Source organism: Vicugna pacos, chromosome X (assembly GCF_048564905.1).
Source record: "Vicugna pacos chromosome X, VicPac4, whole genome shotgun sequence".
Classification (NCBI taxonomy): domain Eukaryota; kingdom Metazoa; phylum Chordata; class Mammalia; order Artiodactyla; family Camelidae; genus Vicugna; species Vicugna pacos.
Genome location: NC_133023.1, coordinates 47,185,464 through 47,208,666, shown reverse-complemented (window position 1 = coordinate 47,208,666; position 23,203 = coordinate 47,185,464). Strand labels below are relative to the sequence as shown.

Here is a 23,203-nt window from a genome sequence, read left to right as displayed (position 1 = left end):
ATGTCCTCAATCAATTGGAGTAGAAACAGTACAGATTCCTCATTCAGCAAAATATTTGGGTGCTCACTTGTGCCAGACACTCTGCAAGGCACTAGGAGTTGCATCATGGTGAAGAAGATGGTCCCTTCTCTCGAGAAGCCCACAGCCTAGTGGAGAGTGAGACAAAACTAGCAGCGACTACACAATGGAGTGAGTGCTCTGGTGCAATTAGCACAGGATGTGAGAGAAAACACGGGTGACCCAGATGGTGGCAGGGTTATTTCCAGGCTAAAGGAACCGCTACTTGGACGCTTGAATTTAAAATTATACTCAGCAATCACCACAAACAGAGCTCAGATTTTTTTTAATTTAATTTTTTTCTTAATTCAAGTATAGTCAATTTACAATGTTGTGTTAATTTCTGGTGTACAGCATAGTGACATATATACATTATATATACATATATAATATTATATATATATACACACACACATACATATACATATATGTATATATACACACACACATATGTATGTGTATTCCTTTTCATATTCTTTCTCATTATCGACCGTCACAAGGTATTGAATATACTTCCCTGTGCTATACAGTAGGACCTTGTTTGATAAAGTCATGTCAGCATACATCTAGAAGATTTTCCTCCAGACTCCTAGCCCAGTGCATGTCCCACTATACCAGCTGACTTCTTCAGAGACTAGCAGGGTGCACCACAAATCGTTAAACATAAGAATTTATACTGACACACAGCGCCAAGAGAGAATGGGGGAAGACCTGAAGCGAGACTAAACCTACTATGATTAGGAAATGACTCAGAGCCATCCTGGATGCCTTTTCGTGCCAAACAACAGGCATGGACATGATGTGGGGAAATTTTTTCTGTATATGCATGTTGGGTTCATAGGCCGCTCCCTGTTGTGTGAGGTATACGCATCGGGAAACAGTGAATTGGCCAGCCTTGCCATGGAGGCTTCACTTTGGGGGAATGGAGGACATGAAGGGCCAGGCTAAGGAATCTAGGATTTTCCCTGCTCACAAAGGTATCTGACAGGATCCATTAAGTGGAGTTGACCTGGTGATTGCTGGCTGGGTGTGGAATTGAAGGGTACAGAGGCACATATCTGGAGGTGAACATATTTAACTGAGAGCAGGAATATTCTGCTGTTTCCCCGCTGCTCCAGGATTTAGGTGTACTTACTTAAGGGCAACTTCAATAGCCCAATAGGAGCCAAAGAGTATCACCACCCAAGACACGACAGAAGGATGCCTGGGCTGTCTCCAGGAAACTTTGATTTAAAACAAAACCAAAAAAGAAATATATCCTTTGTGATAATCCTCTTCCCTCTCTCACTGCCCCTTCACATACCAGATATTACTTGGTTTTCCTGACTGAAAATGTGAATGCAGCAGTCATCTTTGTTTGGGTCATTGAAAGGTGACGTGCTCCAGCCTAAAGCCTTTAGTAAGAGCAGGCCTCCCTTGGATACCCTTGATTGGGAGACTATATCCCAGAGAGCATGGGTAGGAAGGCTGTTTGCACATTAGAGCGACGTCTCAGAACCCCCAGGGTCCTATTATAATTGAATGTGAAGTCAAGAGGGTGGGATTCTTCACCCTTCTAAGAAAAAGGTGAGTCGTGAATCTGAAGCAGAAACCCCAGCCGCAGTCCATTGCCTTCCTGTGACTTGCAGTATCAACAAAATGGCACTTTGTAGCTGATCTGAATCACTTCATGGATCCCCTTGATGTGGGAAGGCACGCAGTCGCAGGTGTCAATTTGGATTCCCTTTTTCTCTTCTGTATTTGGCGCTATCTGCTCCCATGCCATTATTGACTGGTTGCATAAGTTCTTTATTTTTTATTGAACCATAGTAATTGCAACATTATGTTAGTTTTGGTTGTACAGCATTGTGATCCAGTGTTTTTGCAGATTATACTCCGTTATAGATTATTACAAAATAATGGCTATAATTTCCTTTGCAATACAGTATAGCTTGTTGCTTATCAATTTTATTCGTATTGGCTTGTATCTGTTAATCTTTCCCCACAATTTGTCCCTTCCCCCTTTCCTCTCCTCTTTGGTAACCGCAAGTCTGTTTTCTGTATCTGTGGTCTGTTTCTGTTTTGCATATGATTTATTTCTATTATCTTTTAGATTGCACATGTAAGTGATATCTTGCAGCGTCTGTCTTTTTCTGACATTTCACTAAGCATGATAATCTTTAGGTCCTTCCATGTTGCTGCAAATGGCAGTATTTCGTGCTTTTTAATGTCTGAGTTACATTCCATTACATAGATATAGTTGTATAGATATATAGGTATGGTACATTCTACATCTTCTTAATCCAATCATCTGTTGATAGGCACTTGGGATGCTTTCATGTTTTGGCCATTGTAAATAGAGCTGCTATGAACATTGGGGTGCATGTATTTTTTTCAAATTAGTGTTTTCATTATTTTTCTGCATATATACCCAGGAGTGGAATTGCTGGATCATATGGTAGTTTAAGTTTTAGTTTACTTTTGTTTGTTTTTTTTTAGGAGCCACTATACGAGTTTCCACAGTGGTTGCACCAATTTACATTTCCATCAACAGTGTACAAGGATTCCTTCTTCTCCCCATCTTCTTCAACATTGGTTCTCTGTGGACTTCCTGATGATATGCAGTCTGACAGTTGTGAGGTGATATCTCATTGCTGATTTGATTTACATGTCTCTAATAATTAAAAATATTGAGCATCTTTTCATCTGCCTGTGAGTCATTGATGTGTCTTCTTTCAATAAAAGTGTCTATTCAAGTCTTCTGCCCAATTTTAAATTGATTTATTTTTTGATATTGAGTTGTATGAGCTCTTTGTATATTTTGGATATTAACCCCTTGTTGATTGCATCATTTGAAACTATTTTCACCCATTGCATAGATTGTGTTTTTGTTTTGATGATGGTTTTCTTTGCTGTGCAAAAGGTTTTTTTCTTTTTTAACATTTCTTATTGAGCTATAGTCATTTTACAATGTTGTGTCAATTTTCAGTGTAGAGCACAACTTTCTCGTTATACATGAACATACATATATTCACAGTCGCATTTTTTTTTCACTGTGAGCTACCACAAGATCTTGTATATATTTCCGTGTGCTATACAGTATAATCTTGCTTATCTTTTCTACATATGCCGGTCAATATCTACAAATTTCGAAATCCCAGTCTGTCCCTTCCCACCCCATCCCCCTTGGCAACCACAAGTTTGTATTCTATGTCTATGAGTCTATTTCTGTTTTGTATTTATGCTTTGTGTGTGTGTGTGTGTGTGTGTGTGTGTTTTATATTCCACATATGGGCGATATCGTACGGTAGTTTTCTTTCTCTTTCTGGCTTACTTCACTTAGAATGACATTCTCCAGGGACATCCATGTTGCTGCAAATGGCGTTATGTTGTCACTTTTTGTGGCTGAATAGTATTCCATTGTATAAATATACCACCACTTCTTTATCCAGTCATCTGTTGATGGACATTTAGGCCGTTTCCATGTTTTGGCTATTGTAAATAGTGTTGCTATGCACATTGGGGTGCAGGTGTCTTTTTGAAGTAGGGTTCCTTCTGGATATATGCCCAGGACCAACATTACTGGGTCACATGATGAGTGTATTCCTAGTCTTTTGAGGAATCTCCATACTGTTTTCCACAGTGGCTGCACCAAACTGCATTCCCACCAGCAGTGTAGGAGGGTTCCCTTTTCTCCACAGCCTCTTCAGCATTTGTCATTTGTGGACTTTTGAGTGATGGCCATTCTGACTGGTGTGAGGTGATACCTCATTGTAGCTTTGATTTGCATTTCTCTGATAATTAGTGATATTGAGCAGCTTTTCATGTGCCTTTTGATCATTTGTATGTCTTCCTTGGAGAATTGCTTGTTTAGGTCTTCTGCCCATTTTTGGATTGGGTTGTTTGCTTTTTTCTTATTGAGTCACATGAGCTGCTTATATATTCTGGAGATCAAGCCTTTGTCAGTTTCATCTTTTCCAAAAATTTTCTCCCATTCTGTAGGCTGTCGTTTTGTTTTGCTTATGGTTTCCTTTGCTGTGCAGAAGCTTGTAAGTTTAATTAGGTCCTATTTGTTTATTCTTGCCTTTATTTCTATTGTGGTGGTAGACTGCCCTAGGAGAACATTTTTGAGATGTATGTGAGATAATGTTTTGCCTCTATTTTCTTCTCGGAGTTTTATTGTATCTTGTCTTATGTTTAAGTCTTTGGTCCATTTTGAGTTTGCTTTTGTGTATGGTGTATGGGAGTGTTCTAGCTTCACTGATCTACATGCTGCTGTCCAGTTTTCCCAACACCTTTTGCTGAAGAGACTGTCTTTATTCCATTGTGTATTCTTGCCTCCTTGGTCGAAGATTCGTTGACCAAAAGTTTGTAGGTTCATTTCTGGGCTCTCATTTCTGTTTCATCGGTCCATATATCTGTTTTTGTACCAATACCATGCTGTCTTGATGACTGTAGCTCTATAGTATACTCTGAAGTCTGGGAGAGGTATTCCTCCAGCCCCTTTCTTTTTCTTCAGTAATGCTTTGGCAATTCTAGGTCTTTTGTGGTTCCCTATAAATTTTATTATGATTTGTTCTAGTTCTACAAAATATGTCCTGGGTAATGTGATAAGGATTTCATTAAATCTGTAGATTGCCTTGGGCAGTATGACCATTTCAACAATATTGATTCTTCCAATCCAGGAGTAGGGGATACCTTTCCATTGTGTCAGGTTTGTTTTTATTATATTACTTATGACAATACAATCACATCAAGTTAATATTTGTTGACAAGTTTGTAACAGATGTAATACAACCTTTCTGACTTTTAGTAAACCTAGGTATAATAAAAGTATTATACTTAATATTGATGACTCCAAAGACATCTCATGCCTGTTTATGGCTTGCTAAACATGTATTTTACATCTGCTTTAATCGTTAAGAGGGGAAAAAAAGGACTACAAAGTTGAAGTTTGATCATTATCCTCATTGTAAAATGTCTACTAATATTCAAATGTTTGTCCAGGTTGCTATGACAAAGCAGTCAAAGAAGGAAGCAGTGCTTTCATAATACAAAATATTGATGCTAAGTTTAAAAGCAGAAACTATTTCTAAATCAGTGCCCATTCTGCAAATTAAGGCAGTACCAAACCCCATTTCAGGAGAAAATAGCCGGAGAGATTGTTGCCCTACTCCCTCAAAGATTTGGGGAAAATTGAAACAAAAATGGGAACTAAAACTGTATTCCTCTGCCAAGTTTATGACTAACCTCTCTATCCAAAAACTTCATTCCCCTTCTTCTTCTGCATCTGTTCCTTCTCAAGATTGAAGAATATTAAAAAAAATAAAGGGAGATTAAATTCAAGACTCTGGGGCCTTTCCTGGGACAAAACCCAGTCCCATGTCCTCTCTCTGTCTTTTGTTTCCAAAAAAAAAAAAAGTAGCCTCCTATCTAATTCCCAAAAATAACTTTAATCAGATAAATGAGAAAATGCAGAAGCAAAGGCAAGCAGTCAAAAAAAGACAAAGTTATAGTAGTTTAGCCATTAAACAAAGTCAAGGTCCTTTAGTTCCTCCTCAACGGCTATAGATAATATTCTGAGCCATATCCTTTGAGCTGTTTGCAAATACTAAAATCTCCACCAAGTGGAAGAAATTAATCACATGGAGATCAGACTGTAGCCATGACATAAGCTGCTCCATCTCACACAGTTCCAAGAACTGGCCTCATGGAAAGGAACACAAACTGACCCTGGAGTTAAAGATTAACTCTACTTAAAACAATCTAGATGACACTGAGAAGACCACCACATAACCAACTTCAAGATGATTGTTTGAGCTAGGCCTTCTGCATGTAGGTCCCTCCCTCTGCCTATACACTCCTGAATCTCCCTTTTAGAAGCTCTTTTCCCCCTGATTGGCAGTTGGGAATTGGCTTTTGGATATGAGTCTTCCTTCTCCCCAGGCCGCTGGCTTCCTAAATAAAGCAAGCTTTCCTTTATTACCACCACCTGTCTTTTGAGTATTGGCTTTTGAGTGATGAGCAGCCAAGCCTGAGTACGGTACCAGAACCACAATGAGATGGGCAGGAGAGGCAGAGATGCTGTATGGTCAAGACCCACACCCCTGGGTAGGTTACCCACAAGTGGGAGAATAATCACAATTGCAGAGGTTCTCCTCAAGGAGTGCGGGGTCCAAACCCCACATTGAGCTCCCGAGCTCGGCAGTCTTGCCCTGGGAAGATGTGTCTCCAGAACATCTGGCATTGAAGGCTAGGGGGACTTGCATAAAGAAGTGCCAGAGGACTGTGAGAAACAGACTCTGCTCTTAAGGGGCACATGCAAAATCTCACATGCTCTGAGTCCCAGTACAGATGCAGCATTCTGAAAGGAGCCTGGGTAAAACCTATTTACTGATCTTGGAGAGCCTCCCAGAGGGGCTGGGAGCAACTGGGACTCCTGCTCAGGACACAGACACTGGCGGCAGCCATTTTGGGGGTCTCATCCAACCACAAAGACACTGGTGCTGGCAAGCATCATTTTGGAGTCCTCTCTGTAGCTTGTTAGCCCTGGGGGCTTATATGCCCACCAGCAGGCTGACAACAGTGCTGAGACACCCAGGGCCAAACAGGCTAGAGCAAACAATCCTAAAATCCATATGGAACCACAAAAGATGCCTAAAAGCCAAAGTGGTCTTGAGAAAAAAGAACAAGGCTGGAGGTATAACCCTCCCAGGCTTAAGACCATACTACAAAGCTACAGTAATCAAACTGCATGGCATTGCGACAAGAGCAGAAACATAGAACCAACAGAACAGAAAAGAGAGCCCAAAAGTAAACGCACACACCTGTGGTCAACCAATCATGACAAAGGAAGCAAGAGTACACAATGGAGAAAAGACCATCTTTTCAACAAGTGGTGCTGGGAAAACTGGACAGCCATATGTAAAACAATGAGATTAGATCATTCCCTCACACCACATACAACAATAAAGAGCAGAAACTATAAAATTCCTAGAAGAGAGCATAGGCGGATCACTCTTTGACATAAATCTTAGCAATATTTTCTTGGATCAGTCTATTAAAGCAAAAGAAATAAAGGCAAAAATAAATGAATTGGACCTAATTAAACTTAAAACCTTTTGCACAGCAGAAGGGGGCTAAGATGGCGGAGTAGAAGGACGCTCATAGCTCACCCTCTCCCACAAATACACCAAAACTCACATCCGTGCACCCATCCAGCCAACCAGAGCACCTGCTGAACTCCGACAGAACATCGACCTCTTCAAAAGACAAAGACACCACGGATCCTGTGGGAGAAAAGGAAAAAAGAAAGAAGAAAAAGCAAAACAGTGTGGGACCGGTCCCGCAGGGAGGGAGCAGCAAAGGAGGAATAGCACTCATTCACTGGGTCCTTCCCTCTCCAACAGAGAGGTCGGCGGGAGGGAGGGGGAAGCTCCGAGGCTCGGATCTGTACGGATCTACACCCCTTGACTGACAGAACTAAGTTAAATGGGCACAGAGGGTCTCCACAACCCCTAGCCCTAGAGGCAAAGTGGCTGGTGGGGGAAGGGACAGGCTGCCCGAGCAGGGTGGAGGACGGGGGCAGGCTGCACAGAGGCAACCCCAGGGGGCTGCAGGGGGCTGCACGCCATGGATGAGTGGGTACACAGGGCAAAACAAACTGGGCCCTCCATAAAATACGGGAACAAAAAGAAACCCACAGCTGATGTTCCCTGGGGGGAAGGGTGCCACGCACCCATTCCGAAAACCCGCTGAAAGTTTCCGGGGGAAGAGAGGTGGGGCTCAGCCACAGCCTCCATATCCTCCTGTGCTTAGCACCCAGGCAGGGGTGGGGTGGAAACCTGAATCCTAAGGGCTTAGGAGCCTCAAAGGCCAGACGGAGACTTGTTTACAGCCTGAGGCAGATAGGATCCTTCTGCCCTGGTACCTCTGAGAATTCACACTGCCAAGACAAACAAGGAGCTGCGTTTTGGCAAGGAACAGGGGCAGGGCTGTTTCCCCGTCTTCCCTGAGCCTGCCTATGGAGCGTGGGCCCAAGGCAGAGCAGGCAGCTGCACAGAGCAGGGGAGCGACTGGCGCCAGGAGAGGGCAGGTGGCCACCCGCCTTCCCGGCAGGAGCACAGCACGTGACCAGGGTGCTGGGAGGGGGTGCAACCTGCCCACCTATCTTGCCCTAGTGCAGCATCTGACCTGCAGTATTGGGAGGGGGAGTGACCCGCCACCTACTGTGATGTTGGGAGGGGGCGAGATCCGCCCGCCAACCTCGCCGGAGGGCAGCATCTGACAGCGGCATATGGAGGGGGAGTGACCTGCCCACCCACCGTGTAAAAGCACATCACCCGACCGCAGTGTTGGGAGGGGGCGCGATCTGCTTGCCGACAGGCACTGTGAGCATCACGGACCATGGGCACCAATGGAGGGCCTCTGGAATCAGCAACTTATGTTCACTGAAAAATCCTGTACGCAGATGTTATGGCAGGTCTATGCATATTTCACCAAAACAAAAACCCCAGAAAACAGAATCCTGGAAACAACCCAAAGGCCTTACAATAGGTGAATGGATAAAATCCACCATGGTACATCCATACAATTAGATTGAATGAACTACTAATGCATGTGACAACTTGGATGGATCACAAGGTACTGCATGATTTCACTTATATATCATTCTCAAAATGACAAAATTACACTGATGGAGAATAGGTCTGTGGTCGCTGGGACTTGGGGCCAAGGTAGTGGTGTGATGGAACAGTGCCATATCCTGATTGCAGTAATGGTTACACTAATCTATACATTTGATACCATTCACAGAGCTTTATGCCAAGAGGGAAAAATCAAATTTTACAGGGTGATAATTTGAAAAAAATTAAAAATTAAAAATTAAAAATCATGCACACACACAGTATTCCACGACATACCTATTAAAATGGCTGAAGTCTATAGAATTTATTTTACTTTATTTTTTTTAATGGAGGTGCTGGGGATTGAACCCAGGACCTCAAGCATGCTAAGCACGCACTCTCCCACTGAGCTATACTCTCCCCCCTAAAGTGGCTAAAGTTTAAAACACCGATTTTATCAAGTGCTGGCAAAGATGTGGAGGAACTAGAATTTGAATACATTGCTGATGGAAATCTAAAATGGTACAACAACATTGGAAAACTATTTGGCAATATGTCTTAGTCCGTTCAGGCTGCCATAACAAAACACCACAGACTAGGTGGCTTATAGACATCAGAGATGTATTTCTGGAGGCTGGAAAGTCCAAGATCAAGGAGCCAGCATGGTCACGTTCTGGTGAGGGCTTTCTTCTTGGTTTGTACCAGGCGATGTCTTACTGTGTTTTCACATGGTTAGAAGCGCTGAGCTGTCTCTCTGGAGCTTCTTTCACAAGGGCATTAACGATATTCATGAGGACTCCATTGTCATGGCCTACTCACCTCCCAAAAGCCCTACCTCCTAATACCATCACATTGGGAATCAGAGTTTTAACATACAAATTTGGGGGGAACACAGACATTTAGATCATAGCAGGCAGTTTCTTAAAATATTACATATACACCTACCATATGATCCAGGCATTCTAGTCCTAGGAATTTACCAAAGAGAAAGGAAATCATGTGTACAAATACTTGTATATGAATGCTCAGAGCAGCTTTATTTTCAATAGCCAAATAATAAACACAATAATAAAACATCAGTAAAGTCCATCAACATGTGAATGGATAAACACACTGTGGTATTTCCACATAATGGAATATTCAAAGCAATAAAAAGTAATGAACCATTGATATACATTACAACATCAATGAATCGCAATATGCTGAGTGCAAGAAGCCAGACTAAAATGAGTATATACACTATCATTAAATTTATGTAAAATTCCAGAGAATGCAATTGAATATATACATATATATATATACACACATATACATATATATCACAGAGAGCAGGTCAGTGGTTGCCTGGGGACCAGAGGGAGTAAGGAGAGGATGGAGGCAGGGATCACAAAGGAGCAGGGGCAGGAAATTCATCATATCAAAATATACCTTGGAGGAGTGTATGTGAAAGGAAAGGGCAATGAAGAAAGGCTGCACAAGGTGCTTCCAAGTTACTCACAAGATTCTAAAACTTACTGAGGGGCAGCGACCATGCATTCTGCCTGATCAACATACAAATTACTATACACACACACACACATATACTTCCTTCTTGTATGTGTGAAACATTTAAGAAAATGCACGTAAGCATCATGAAAGATAAGTATATGCATATATATGATAGAGTTAATGGTAACTATAGGGTTATTTTATAGACCAGGGATTCACACAGTTTTAGAAATGGATAGAGTACTATGATCAACAACTGTGAGGCCCTCAGTTTACATCGAGACTAGTGAAGCGACCTGCCTCAGGTCAAACCACTAAGACTTAAACCTTGGTTGTTACTTTACTCCCACAGGACAGCTCTTTTAATTACTCCACCTTCCTTTTCTCATCTCTTGAGCTAGTTGTCTTTCTGTGACTTCAGTTAAACACTCTGCCCCCTCACAAGTAAAAGACATTCCTACATACATATATAAACATATAGATACACAAATACAACATTTGCCCATACATCCATACATATATGCACGCATACATACATACATACATACATGCATGGTGTGCTGTTTAAAAACCAGCTCTCTGGGAGGGGGACAAATTTGCAGCATGCACTTACCAATTTCTCTCTTCCCATTTCTCCCACCATGGCTGATTTCAAGCTCCCAACATGATGTCACTGAATATGGAGTTTTGGAAGACATGTGCAGTAGAACGCCATTTATAGATTTTTCACCCTACAGATACAGTAGATGCAAATAAGCTCAAAAAAAAAAACAGATTAATAGTAAAATGTAGTAAAATAATTAGGAAAGAATGTGTTTTGAGTGTTTACTACCTTTGGCTTTAATACAATGTATTAATGAATTCATTTACTTATTTTGTTTATATAATTTGATATTTACTAATGATATGCTTGCCAACTGGCTCACAAAATTTCCTAAAACTTTAACAACTGATTACCACCCGTTGATTTGAGCCAGCTTTAGCATACCATTGCTGCATAAACAGCTGCAAACTTTGGTGTGTGCTTCAAAAGTTCCTTGGAGTATTTCCTCCCTACTATAAAGCCAACAGAGTAAGCCTGCATTGCCCTTATTTGCTACATTTAAGAATTTGGCAAAGTAGTGGGTTAAATTTACGAACCATTCTTTGATCATCCTTATCAAATAAAAGGTGGAATTGAGTAAGCACTACATAGAGAGAGTCCATAATGTAAAATAAAGTAATTTGTACCTACTATACCTAGATGGATTGATGCTGGAATCACATTTCTCCAGATGTGTCTTCCTGTTTATCTAAAAATCTAGGCCCCATCCCTCCCTCCCTCCCTCCCTCCCTTTCCTCCTTTCCTTCCTTTTCTCCCTTCCTTCCTTTCCTCCCTCCCTCCCTCTTTCGTTTGTCATTGTTTTCTTGAGAACAGAAACAATAGAATATAGAGAGAGATAGAAATATAGGTAGTGAGAGAGAGACCGAGGGAGGAGAGAGAGAGACAGAGAGAGATTTTACAGAATTGGCCCCCACCGTATGAAGATGTAATAAATATTTTTTGATATTATGTAATTATTGTTTTGGCATCTTGAGGTCATGGGGCCATGCTAGTGACCCAAGGTTGTTTTCACCCCACCATCCCAGTGTTTTTGCAAGTATGTGGAAATCTTATTACAAACACTCCATCCACTAGCCTCAACAGGTATGATTTGCTTCTTTCCCAATAGGGGGCATCTCCACCTAGCTAGTTCCTGCCAACATAGCAAAAGACTTTACCCAAGTTCCTCTCTCTTCTTCCTGTAGGTGACCCCATGTGCCCCTGTGTGTTGTGTCACGCCTCCCATCCTCTGAGGAATTGTGAGTAATAAACTTTTCTTACAAAGGCAGTAAGCTCCTTTTCTGACATCTTACCATACCTGAGTACAACAAATGCTGGGTGCATCTTAAAATAAATCCTGGGTACAATGGCAAGTCCAAAACCTGTGGGATAGACTGACAGTCTATTTGTCTTCGGTCAACACAATCTTGATACTAGTCTGGATAAACCTGTGCCAGTTTAGCATCTCTCAGGCCTAGCATGCTAGCCCTGGCAGCCTTCCTGTGTTCCCCTGCAGGAACATAAAAACACAACCAACCAACCAACCAACCAACCAAGCAAGCAACCAACCAATCAACCAACCCACCCCACATCAGGCTTCTTCCATTGGGTCTTAATTTCACGCCGTTGTCATTTTGCCTGCTTACACAAAATGGCTAACCCACGGAGAGGGGACACCAGGGTTTGGAAGAGGACCACAGTTTTGTGAGTGAATATTGGGAGAGTGCCCCTTAGAAGGCTGCCAATCTCCTCAACCAAGGCAGGGGGATGGAAGGAGGGTCCTCTCTTGACAACCACTCAAGCAAGCAAGAGCGTCTTCAAGACCCCTCCCTAGAGCGTCCTGTGCCCCTGCTCCACCAGGGCCACGAGGCGCTGTGACGTGATGGCAGGAGCACGGGGCAGAGCACATGTGCCCCGCCCCCATCTCGAGCCCCCGCTAGGGCCCCATTGAGACGTCACCGCGGTAGCCATTGTCATTGGCAACACGTCGCGTTGCCCCAGGAGACTCCACAGGCCTCTCCAAGGCTCTCAGAGCGAAGCCACAGGGTCCTTGGCCCTGACCCACGACCCTCCCCGAGAGAGGCTCCTACCTCCAGCCCAAGCCCCCTCCCCCACCTTCCAACCTCAGAGGACCGACTTTCCCTCAGATTCTCTGAGAAAGGAGAGCAAGGACTGACGGCCTCATGAGTGAGGCCGGAGAGGCCACCTGCACGGAGGTGGCAGCTTCCATCTCCCCTCAAGCCGCGCAGAAACACCTGGCGTCCTTGGGAGGCGGAGATCCTCCCCGGGCCCTAGTCGCAGGCAACCTCAGCGGCGATGGGATCCCCAGGACCCCCGCGGAGGGCGCCAAGGGAAAGGTGCCCAAGCAGGTCATCGCTAAGAGCGTGCGAGGCTCCGTCAAGTGGTTTAACGTGAAGAATGGGTACGGTTTCATCAGCAGGCACGACACCCAGGAAGATGTGTTCGTTCACCAGAGGGCCATCACCCGAAACAACCCTCACAAGTACCAACGCAGCGTGGGCGACGGCGAGACGGTCGAGTTCGACGTGGTGCAGGGCGAGCGGGGCACCGAGGCCGCTAACGTGACCGGGCCAGCCGGCGCACCAGTGGAGGGCAGCCGCTATGCTGCCAACCGCCCCCGCTTCCGCCGGGCCTTCTATATCCACCGCCGCGAGCAGCCACCACGCGGTCCCAAGGGTGCTGAGGACGACGCTGACGAAGGCGAGGGCAGCGGCGAAGGCTCCACCGCAGCCCAGGGCCTGAGGCGCCGCCCGCCTGGCCACTCCCAAGACCAACGCCTGCGGCGCTTCCCGCCCTGCCGCAGGGCCCCGGCGGTGATCCGCCGCCCCTCGATGCAGGCTACTAGCAACGGTCCACGGGCCGCCCAGCTGCCGGGGGCCGCCCAGACCGCAGGGCCCGAGCCACGGCGGGGGCCGCGCGTCAGCTACCTGCAGAGTCGCCCTAGGGGCCGAGGCACCGCGCTTGCTCCAAGACCCTCACCAAGTATCTCTGTGGAGCCCGAGGAGGAAAACAAGGAGAGCGGACGCGTCGCTGGAGATCCGAAGCAGAGCCCCCCTCCACGCTACGGATCCCGCTGCCCCAATAACCCGCAGCAGGCTCCTGGCACCCAGGACCAGGACCCCGAGGGAGGAGAGGGCAAGATACGGAAGAGCCCTGCTGAAACACCTGCTGCCGTTGCTGTGGCCAAGAAGAACAGTGCCACTGCGGAGGAGGATCCTCTGCCCATGGATGCCCCCTCTGCCGCCCAGGCCGACTAACAGCTCGGCTCCCTCCCCAGGGGCTCCCTGGCTTGGGCTGCAGGTGATGTCCCCTTGAAGAGAAGATGCCCTTTGGGTGCATCACAGTCCAAACATCCACACTGTTAGACTTGTGCCCTGAGAAAAATCCATGCCCCTTCCCCAAGGCTTGAGGATAAATCACAAGATCTATACGTCTCTAGACTCCCTCGTACCATCTGCCTTGGTAGTTTCTGCACACACGCAGGCATGTACACACACACACACTCACACACACACACTCACACACACACACACACACACACACACTCTCTCTCTCTGTCTCTCTCTCTCTCTCTCACTCCCTCCCTCATACAATCTGCCTTGGTAGTTTTGGTACACACACACACGCCTGTGCTTCTGACTATTCTTTTTAAAGATCTGACCAGGACCACAGCTATTATACTGCATCCCCAGGTGAATTAGTTGGAGTGCTTTTAAAAATTAGTTTTTATTTTTAATACAAAAACTAAGATTATCTGATGTTGAAGATTATCTGACATTGGTTGCTGTGTGATATTACTCACCTGAGTGGTCATTTTTTCAATAAAACATTTCCTGTTACTTTTATCTGTTATCACTGTTGTCTGATTTTTTTTCAAGCCTGTTAGCACATAATTGTATTGACACAGTCCTTTCAATCCTTCTTAGAGCCAGTTTTAGCAAAGATCGTGCCTATTGTTCTCTTTACAAGTCATGAATTTAAAACTAATTCTGGACTTACAGGTTGAACTTCTCAGGGTATTCTAAAGGATAAGAATACTTGGAAAAGAAAGACATATCCTCATCACTTTCTCTTTCATCCTCTTCCCCTGCCCTGCCATTTGAGCAATAAATCTGGAGGGTGGGCCCAACTACCCACACTTCCTGCTTAGGTAGTGAGTACTCTATGAGGCAAAACACAAAAAGCTGAGCAAAACACCATGACAAGTAAAAAATGTGGCTCTCTGGAAACAGAATTTGCCTCCTCTGTATTTTGTTTGTTTTAATGGATTCAATATAATACGATTTAAGTGGTTAAAAGAAAATGGGCATGAAGGGCTGGGGGGTGGGGGAAATGGGGAGATACTGGACAAGGGGTACAAACTTTCAGTTGTAAGATGAATGAGTTCCAGGGACCTAATGTACAGCATGGTGACTATAGTTAACAGTACTGTATTGTGTACTTGATAGTTGCTGTGAAAGTAGAGCATTAATGTTCTCACCATGACAACAAGAAACAAAATGATAACTATGTGAGGTGAAGGGTGTGTTAATTAACCTTATTGGGGGAAACATTTCACAATGTATACCTGTCTAAACTTATCACATTGTATATTTTAAACTTACACAATGTTATGTGTCAGTTATACCTCAATAAAGCTGGGGGAAAATCTGAAAGAAAACAAAAAAGTGAGCATGGAAGCAGGTACAGTTTTCGTTGTGCATGTCTCTGGAGCTGAATAGAAACAGCTGGTCCACAGTTTTCATCTGTGCTTCCTGGTTGAGTTCATCCAGGGGGCCTGTGCAGGATTCCTGGAGGGCTGAGCAAGTGTAGTTTAGCCCACCTCAGCCCCATTTTTGCATCAAACAGAGAAGCTCTTACTGGGAATGTCATCCCTATCCTGGTTTTCATTTGAACATACAGTGAGGTTGGTGGATGGGAGGCATGAGTTGGGTCTGGGGGGCTGGGGGAAGTGAGCGATCAATAGATTTGAAACCAACAAGGGTCTTTAAAACCTCATTTTACAGATTAATGTAATTGGATTATAAATGGCAAGATCAAAATACTTTTCTCATTTAAATGTTGAGGCATTTTATACCACATTATAGGCTAGCATAAGGTATTTGGAGAGTGAGTATTTAATCATTCATCATGACAAAATGTCCTCAATCAATTGGAGTAGAAACAGTACAGATTCCTCATTCAGCAAAATATTTGGGTGCTCACTTGTGCCAGACACTCTGCAAGGCACTAGGAGTTGCATCATGGTGAAGAAGATGGTCCCTTCTCTCGAGAAGCCCACAGCCTAGTGGAGAGTGAGACAAAACTAGCAGCGACTACACAATGGAGTGAGTGCTCTGGTGCAATTAGCACAGGATGTGAGAGAAAACACGGGTGACCCAGATGGTGGCAGGGTTATTTCCAGGCTAAAGGAACCGCTACTTGGACGCTTGAATTTAAACTTATACTCAGCAATCACCACAAACAGAGCTCAGATTTTTTTTAATTTAATTTTTTTCTTAATTCAAGTATAGTCAATTTACAATGTTGTGTTAATTTCTGGTGTACAGCATAGTGACATATATACATTATATATACATATATAATATTATATATATACACACACACATACATATACATATATGTATGTATACACACACACATATGTATGTGTATTCCTTTTCATATTCTTTTTCATTATCGACCGTCACAAGGTATTGAATATACTTCCCTGTGCTATACAGTAGGACCTTGTTTGATAAAGTCATGTCAGCATACATCTAGAAGATTTTCCTCCAGACTCCTAGCCCAGTGCATGTCCCACTATACCAGCTGACTTCTTCAGAGACTAGCAGGGTGCACCACAAATCGTTAAACATAAGAATTTATACTGACACACAGCGCCAAGAGAGAATGGGGGAAGACCTGAAGCGAGACTAAACCTACTATGATTAGGAAATGACTCAGAGCCATCCTGGATGCCTTTTCGTGCCAAACAACAGGCATGGACATGATGTGGGGAAATTTTTTCTGTATATGCATGTTGGGTTCATAGGCCGCTCCCTGTTGTGTGAGGTATACGCATCGGGAAACAGTGAATTGGCCAGCCTTGCCATGGAGGCTTCACTTTGGGGGAATGGAGGACATGAAGGGCCAGGCTAAGGAATCTAGGATTTTCCCTGCTCACAAAGGTATCTGACAGGATCCATTAAGTGGAGTTGACCTGGTGATTGCTGGCTGGGTGTGGAATTGAAGGGTACAGAGGCACATATCTGGAGGTGAACATATTTAACTGAGAGCAGGAATATTCTGCTGTTTCCCCGCTGCTCCAGGATTTAGGTGTACTTACTTAAGGGCAACTTCAATAGCCCAATAGGAGCCAAAGAGTATCACCCAAGACACGACAGAAGGATGCCTGGGCTGTCTCCAGGAAACTTTGATTTAAAACAAAACCAAAAAAGAAATATATCCTTTGTGATAATCCTCTTCCCTCTCTCACTGCCCCTTCACATACCAGATATTACTTGGTTTTCCTGACTGAAAATGTGAATGCAGCAGTCATCTTTGTTTGGGTCATTGAAAGGTGACGTGCTCCAGCCTAAAGCCTTTAGTAAGAGCAGGCCTCCCTTGGATACCCTTGATTGGGAGACTATATCCCAGAGAGCATGGGTAGGAAGGCTGTTTGCACATTAGAGCGACGTCTCAGAACCCCCAGGGTCCTATTATAATTGAATGTGAAGTCAAGAGGGTGGGATTCTTCACCCTTCTAAGAAAAAGGTGAGTCGTGAATCTGAAGCAGAAACCCCAACCGCAGTCCATTGCCTTCCTGTGACTTGCAGTATCAACAAAATGGCACTTTGTAGCTGATCTGAATCACTTCATGGATCCCCTTGATGTGGGAAGGCACGCAGTCGCAGGTGTCAATTTGGATTCCCTTTTTCTCTTCTGTATTTGGCGCTATCTGCTCCCATGCCATTATTGACTGGTTGCATAAGTTCTTTATTTTTTATTGAACCATAGTAATTGCAACATTATGTTAGTTTTGGTTGTACAGCATTGTGATCCAGTGTTTTTGCAGATTATACTCCGTTATAGATTATTACAAAATAATGGCTATAATTTCCTTTGCAATACAGTATAGCTTGTTGCTTATCAATTTTATTCGTATTGGCTTGTATCTGTTAATCTTTCCCCACAATTTGTCCCTTCCCCCTTTCCTCTCCTCTTTGGTAACCGCAAGTCTGTTTTCTGTATCTGTGGTCTGTTTCTGTTTTGCATATGATTTATTTCTATTATCTTTTAGATTGCACATGTAAGTGATATCTTGCAGCGTCTGTCTTTTTCTGACATTTCACTAAGCATGATAATCTTTAGGTCCTTCCATGTTGCTGCAAATGGCAGTATTTCGTGCTTTTTAATGTCTGAGTTACATTCCATTACATAGATATAGTTGTATAGATATATAGGTATGGTACATTCTACATCTTCTTAATCCAATCATCTGTTGATAGGCACTTGGGTTGCTTTCGTGTTTTGGCCATTGTAAATAGAGCTGCTATGAACATTGGGGTGCATGTATTTTTTTCAAATTAGTGTTTTCATTATTTTTCTGCATATATACCCAGGAGTGGAATTGCTGGATCATATGGTAGTTTTAGTTTTAGTTTTTTTTTTTTAGGAGCCACCATACGAGTTTCCATAGTGGTTGCACCAATTTACATTTCCATCAACAGTGTAGGAGGGTTCCTTTTTCTCCCCATCTTCTTCAACATTGGTTCTCTGTGGACTTCCTGATGATATGCAGTCTGACAGTTGTGAGGTGATATCTCATTGCTGTTTTGATTTGCATGTCTCTAATAATTAAACATATTGAGCATCTTTTCATCTGCCTGTGAGTCATTGATGTGTCTTCTTTCAATAAAAGTGTCTATTCAAGTCTTCTGCCCAATTTTAAATTGATTTATTTTTTGATATTGAGTTGTATGAGCTCTTTGTATATTTTGGATATTAACCCCTTGTTGATTGCATCATTTGAAACAATTTTCACCCATTTCATAGATTGTGTTTTTGTTTTGATGATGGTTTTCTTTGCTGTGCAAAAGGTTTTTTTCTTTTTTACCATTTCTTATTGAGCTATGGTCATTTTACAATGTTGTGTCAATTTTCAGTGTAGAGCACAACTTTCTAGTTTTACAAGAACATACATATATTCATGGTCGCATTTTTTGTTCACTGTGAGCTACCACAAGATCTTGTATATATTTCCATGTGCTATACAGTATAATCTTGCTTATCTTTTCTACATATGCCGGTCAATATCTACAAATTTCGAAATCCCAGTCTGTCCCTTCCTACCCCATCCCCCTTGGCAACCACAAGTTTGTATTCTATGTCTATGAGTCTATTTCTGTTTTGTATTTATGCTTTGTTTGTGTGTGTGTGTGTGTGTGTGTGTGTTTTAGATTCCACATATGGGCAATATCATGTGGTATTTTTCTTTCTCTTTCTGGCTTACTTCACTTAGAATGACATTCTCCAGGGACATCCATGTTGCTGCAAATGGCGTTATGTTGTCACTTTTTATGGCTGAATAGTATTCCATTGTATGAATATACCACCACTTCTTTATCCAGTCATCTGTTGATGGACATTTAGGCAGTTTCCATGTTTTGGCTATTGTAAATAGTGTTGCTAAGCACATTGGGGTGCAGGTGTCTTTTTGAAGTAGGGTTCCTTCTGGATATATGCCCAGGACCAGCATTACTGGGTCACATGATGAGTCTATTCCTAGTCTTTTGAGGAATCTCCATACTGTTTTCCACAGTCCCTGCACCAAACTGCATTCCCATCAGCAGTGTAGGAGGGTTCCCTTTTCTCCACAGCCTCTTCAGCATTTGTCATTTGTGGACTTTTGAGTGATGGCCATTCTGACTGGTGTGAGGTGATACCTCATTGTAGCTTTGATTTGCATTTCTCTGATAATTAGTGATATTGAGCAGCTTTTCATGTGCCTTTTGATCATTTGTATGTCTTCCTTGGAGAATTGCTTGTTTAGGTCTTCTGCCCATTTTTGGATTGGGTTGTTTGCTTTTTTCCTATTGAGTCACATGAGCTGCTTATATATTCTGGAGATCAAGCCTTTGTCAGTTTCATCTTTTGCAAAAATTTTCTCCCATTCTGTAGGCTGTCGTTTTGTTTTGCTTATGGTTTCCCTTGCTGTGCAGAAGCTTGTAAGTTTAATTAGGTCCTATTTGTTTATTCTTGCCTTTATTTCTATTGTGGTGGTAGACTGCCCTAGGAGAACATTTTTGAGATGTATGTGAGATAATGTTTTGCCTATATTTTCTTCTCGGAGTTTTATTGTATCTTGTCTTATGTTTAAGTCTTTGATCCATTTTGAGTTTGCTTTTGTGTATGGTGTATGGGAGTGTTCTAGCTTCACTGATCTACATGCTGCTGTCCAGTTTTCCCAACACCTTTTGCTGAAGAGACTGTCTTTATTCCATTGTGTATTCTTGCCTCCTTGGTCGAAGATTCGTTGACCAAAAGTTTGTAGGTTCATTTCTGGGCTCTCATTTCTGTTTCATCGGTCCATATATCTGTTTTTGTACCAATACCATGCTGTCTTGATGACTGTAGCTCTATAGTATACTCTGAAGTCTGGGAGAGGTATTCCTCCAGCCCCTTTCTTTTTCTTCAGTAATGCTTTGGCAATTCTAGGTCTTTTGTGGTTCCCTATAAATTTTATTATGATTTGTTCTAGTTCTACAAAATATGTCCTGGGTAATGTGATAAGGATTTCATTAAATCTGTAGATTGCCTTGGGCAGTATGACCATTTCAACAATATTGATTCTTCCAATCCAGGAGTAGGGGATACCTTTCCATTGTGTCAGGTTTGTTTTTATTATATTACTTATGACAATACAATCACATCAAGTTAATATTTGTTGACAAGTTTGTAACAGATGTAATACAACCTTTCTGACTTTTAGTAAACCTAGGTATAATAAAAGTATTATATTTAATATTGATGACTCCAAAGACATCTCATGCCTGTTTATGGCTTGCTAAACATGTATTTTACATCTGCTTTAATCGTTAAGAGGGGAAAAAAAGGACTACAAAGTTGAAGTTTGATCATTATCCTCATTGTAAAATGTCTACTAATATTCAAATGTTTGTCCAGGTTGCTATGACAAAGCAGTCAAAGAAGGAAGCAGTGCTTTCATACTACAAAATATTGATGCTAAGTTTAAAAGCAGAAACTATTTCTAAATCAGTGCCCATTCTGCAAATTAAGGCAGTACCAAACCCCATTTCAGGAGAAAATAGCCGGAGAGATTGTTGCCCTACTCCCTCAAAGATTTGGGGAAAATTGAAACAAAAATGGGAACTAAAACTGTATTCCTCTGCCAAGTTTATGACTAACCTCTCTATCCAAAAACTTCATTCCCCTTCTTCTTCTGCATCTGTTCCTTCTCAAGATTGAAGAATATTAAAAAAAAAAGGGAGATTAAATACAATTATGTGCTAACAGGCTTGAAAAAAATCAGACAACAGTGATAACAGATAAAAGTAACAGGAAATATTTTATTGAAAAAATGACCACTCAGGTGAGTAATATCACACAGCAACCAATGTCAGATAATCTTCAACATCAGATAATCTTAGTTTTTGTATTAAAAATAAAAACTAATTTTTAAAAGCACTCCAACTAATTCACCTGGGGATGCAGTATAATAGCTGTGGTCCTGGTCAGATCTTTAAAAAGAATAGTCAGAAGCACAGGCGTGTGTGTGTGTGTGTACCAAAACTACCAAGGCAGACTGTATGAGGGAGGGAGTGAGAGAGAGACAGAGAGAGAGAGAGTGTGTGTGTGTGTGTGTGTGAGTGTGTGTGTGTGAGTGTGTGTGTGTGTACATGCCTGCGTGTGTGCAGAAACTACCAAGGCAGATGGTACGAGGGAGTCTAGAGACGTATAGATCTTGTGATTTATCCTCAAGCCTTGGGGAAGGGGCATGGATTTTTCTCAGGGCACAAGTCTAACAGTGTGGATGTTTGGACTGTGATGCACCCAAAGGGCATCTTCTCTTCAAGGGGACATCACCTGCAGCCCAAGCCAGGGAGCCCCTGGGGAGGGAGCCGAGCTGTTAGTCGGCCTGGGCGGCAGAGGGGGCATCCATGGGCAGAGGATCCTCCTCCGCAGTGGCACTGTTCTTCTTGGCCACAGCAACGGCAGCAGGTGTTTCAGCAGGGCTCTTCCGTATCTTGCCCTCTCCTCCCTCGGGGTCCTGGTCCTGGGTGCCAGGAGCCTGCTGCGGGTTATTGGGGCAGCGGGATCCGTAGCGTGGAGGGGGGCTCTGCTTCGGATCTCCAGCGACGCGTCCGCTCTCCTTGTTTTCCTCCTCGGGCTCCACAGAGATACTTGGTGAGGGTCTTGGAGCAAGCGCGGTGCCTCGGCCCCTAGGGCGACTCTGCAGGTAGCTGACGCGCGGCCCCCGCCGTGGCTCGGGCCCTGCGGTCTGGGCGGCCCCCGGCAGCTGGGCGGCCCGTGGACCGTTGCTAGTAGCCTGCATCGAGGGGCGGCGGATCACCGCCGGGGCCCTGCGGCAGGGCGGGAAGCGCCGCAGGCGTTGGTCTTGGGAGTGGCCAGGCGGGCGGCGCCTCAGGCCCTGGGCTGCGGTGGAGCCTTCGCCGCTGCCCTCGCCTTCGTCAGCGTCGTCCTCAGCACCCTTGGGACCGCGTGGTGGCTGCTCGCGGCGGTGGATATAGAAGGCCCGGCGGAAGCGGGGGCGGTTGGCAGCATAGCGGCTGCCCTCCACTGGTGCGCCGGCTGGCCCGGTCACGTTAGCGGCCTCGGTGCCCCGCTCGCCCTGCACCACGTCGAACTCGACCGTCTCGCCGTCGCCCACGCTGCGTTGGTACTTGTGAGGGTTGTTTCGGGTGATGGCCCTCTGGTGAACGAACACATCTTCCTGGGTGTCGTGCCTGCTGATGAAACCGTACCCATTCTTCACGTTAAACCACTTGACGGAGCCTCGCACGCTCTTAGCGATGACCTGCTTGGGCACCTTTCCCTTGGCGCCCTCCGCGGGGGTCCTGGGGATCCCATCGCCGCTGAGGTTGCCTGCGACTAGGGCCCGGGGAGGATCTCCGCCTCCCAAGGACGCCAGGTGTTTCTGCGCGGCTTGAGGGGAGATGGAAGCTGCCACCTCCGTGCAGGTGGCCTCTCCGGCCTCACTCATGAGGCCGTCAGTCCTTGCTCTCCTTTCTCAGAGAATCTGAGGGAAAGTCGGTCCTCTGAGGTTGGAAGGTGGGGGAGGGGGCTTGGGCTGGAGGTAGGAGCCTCTCTCGGGGAGGGTCGTGGGTCAGGGCCAAGGACCCTGTGGCTTCGCTCTGAGAGCCTTGGAGAGGCCTGTGGAGTCTCCTGGGGCAACGCGACGTGTTGCCAATGACAATGGCTACCGCGG

At 44.2% G+C, this 23,203-nt stretch overlaps 2 protein-coding genes across 2 annotated transcripts; one reads left to right on the top strand and one right to left on the bottom strand.

Moving 5' to 3' along the window:
- The first annotated feature begins 12,732 nt into the window (after positions 1-12,732).
- LOC116278546 (uncharacterized) lies at positions 12,733-14,604 on the top strand. Its single transcript, XM_072956395.1, has one exon. The coding sequence runs from the start codon at positions 12,915-12,917 to the stop codon at positions 14,007-14,009; it is 1,095 nt and encodes a 364-aa protein (XP_072812496.1). The 5' UTR covers positions 12,733-12,914; the 3' UTR covers positions 14,010-14,604.
- Positions 14,605-21,303: 6,699 nt separating this feature from the next.
- Positions 21,304-23,160, bottom strand: LOC140691937 (uncharacterized). The gene has a single exon (XM_072956421.1). The coding sequence runs from the start codon at positions 22,976-22,978 to the stop codon at positions 21,884-21,886; it is 1,095 nt and encodes a 364-aa protein (XP_072812522.1). The 5' UTR covers positions 22,979-23,160; the 3' UTR covers positions 21,304-21,883.
- Positions 23,161-23,203: the final 43 nt, after the last annotated feature.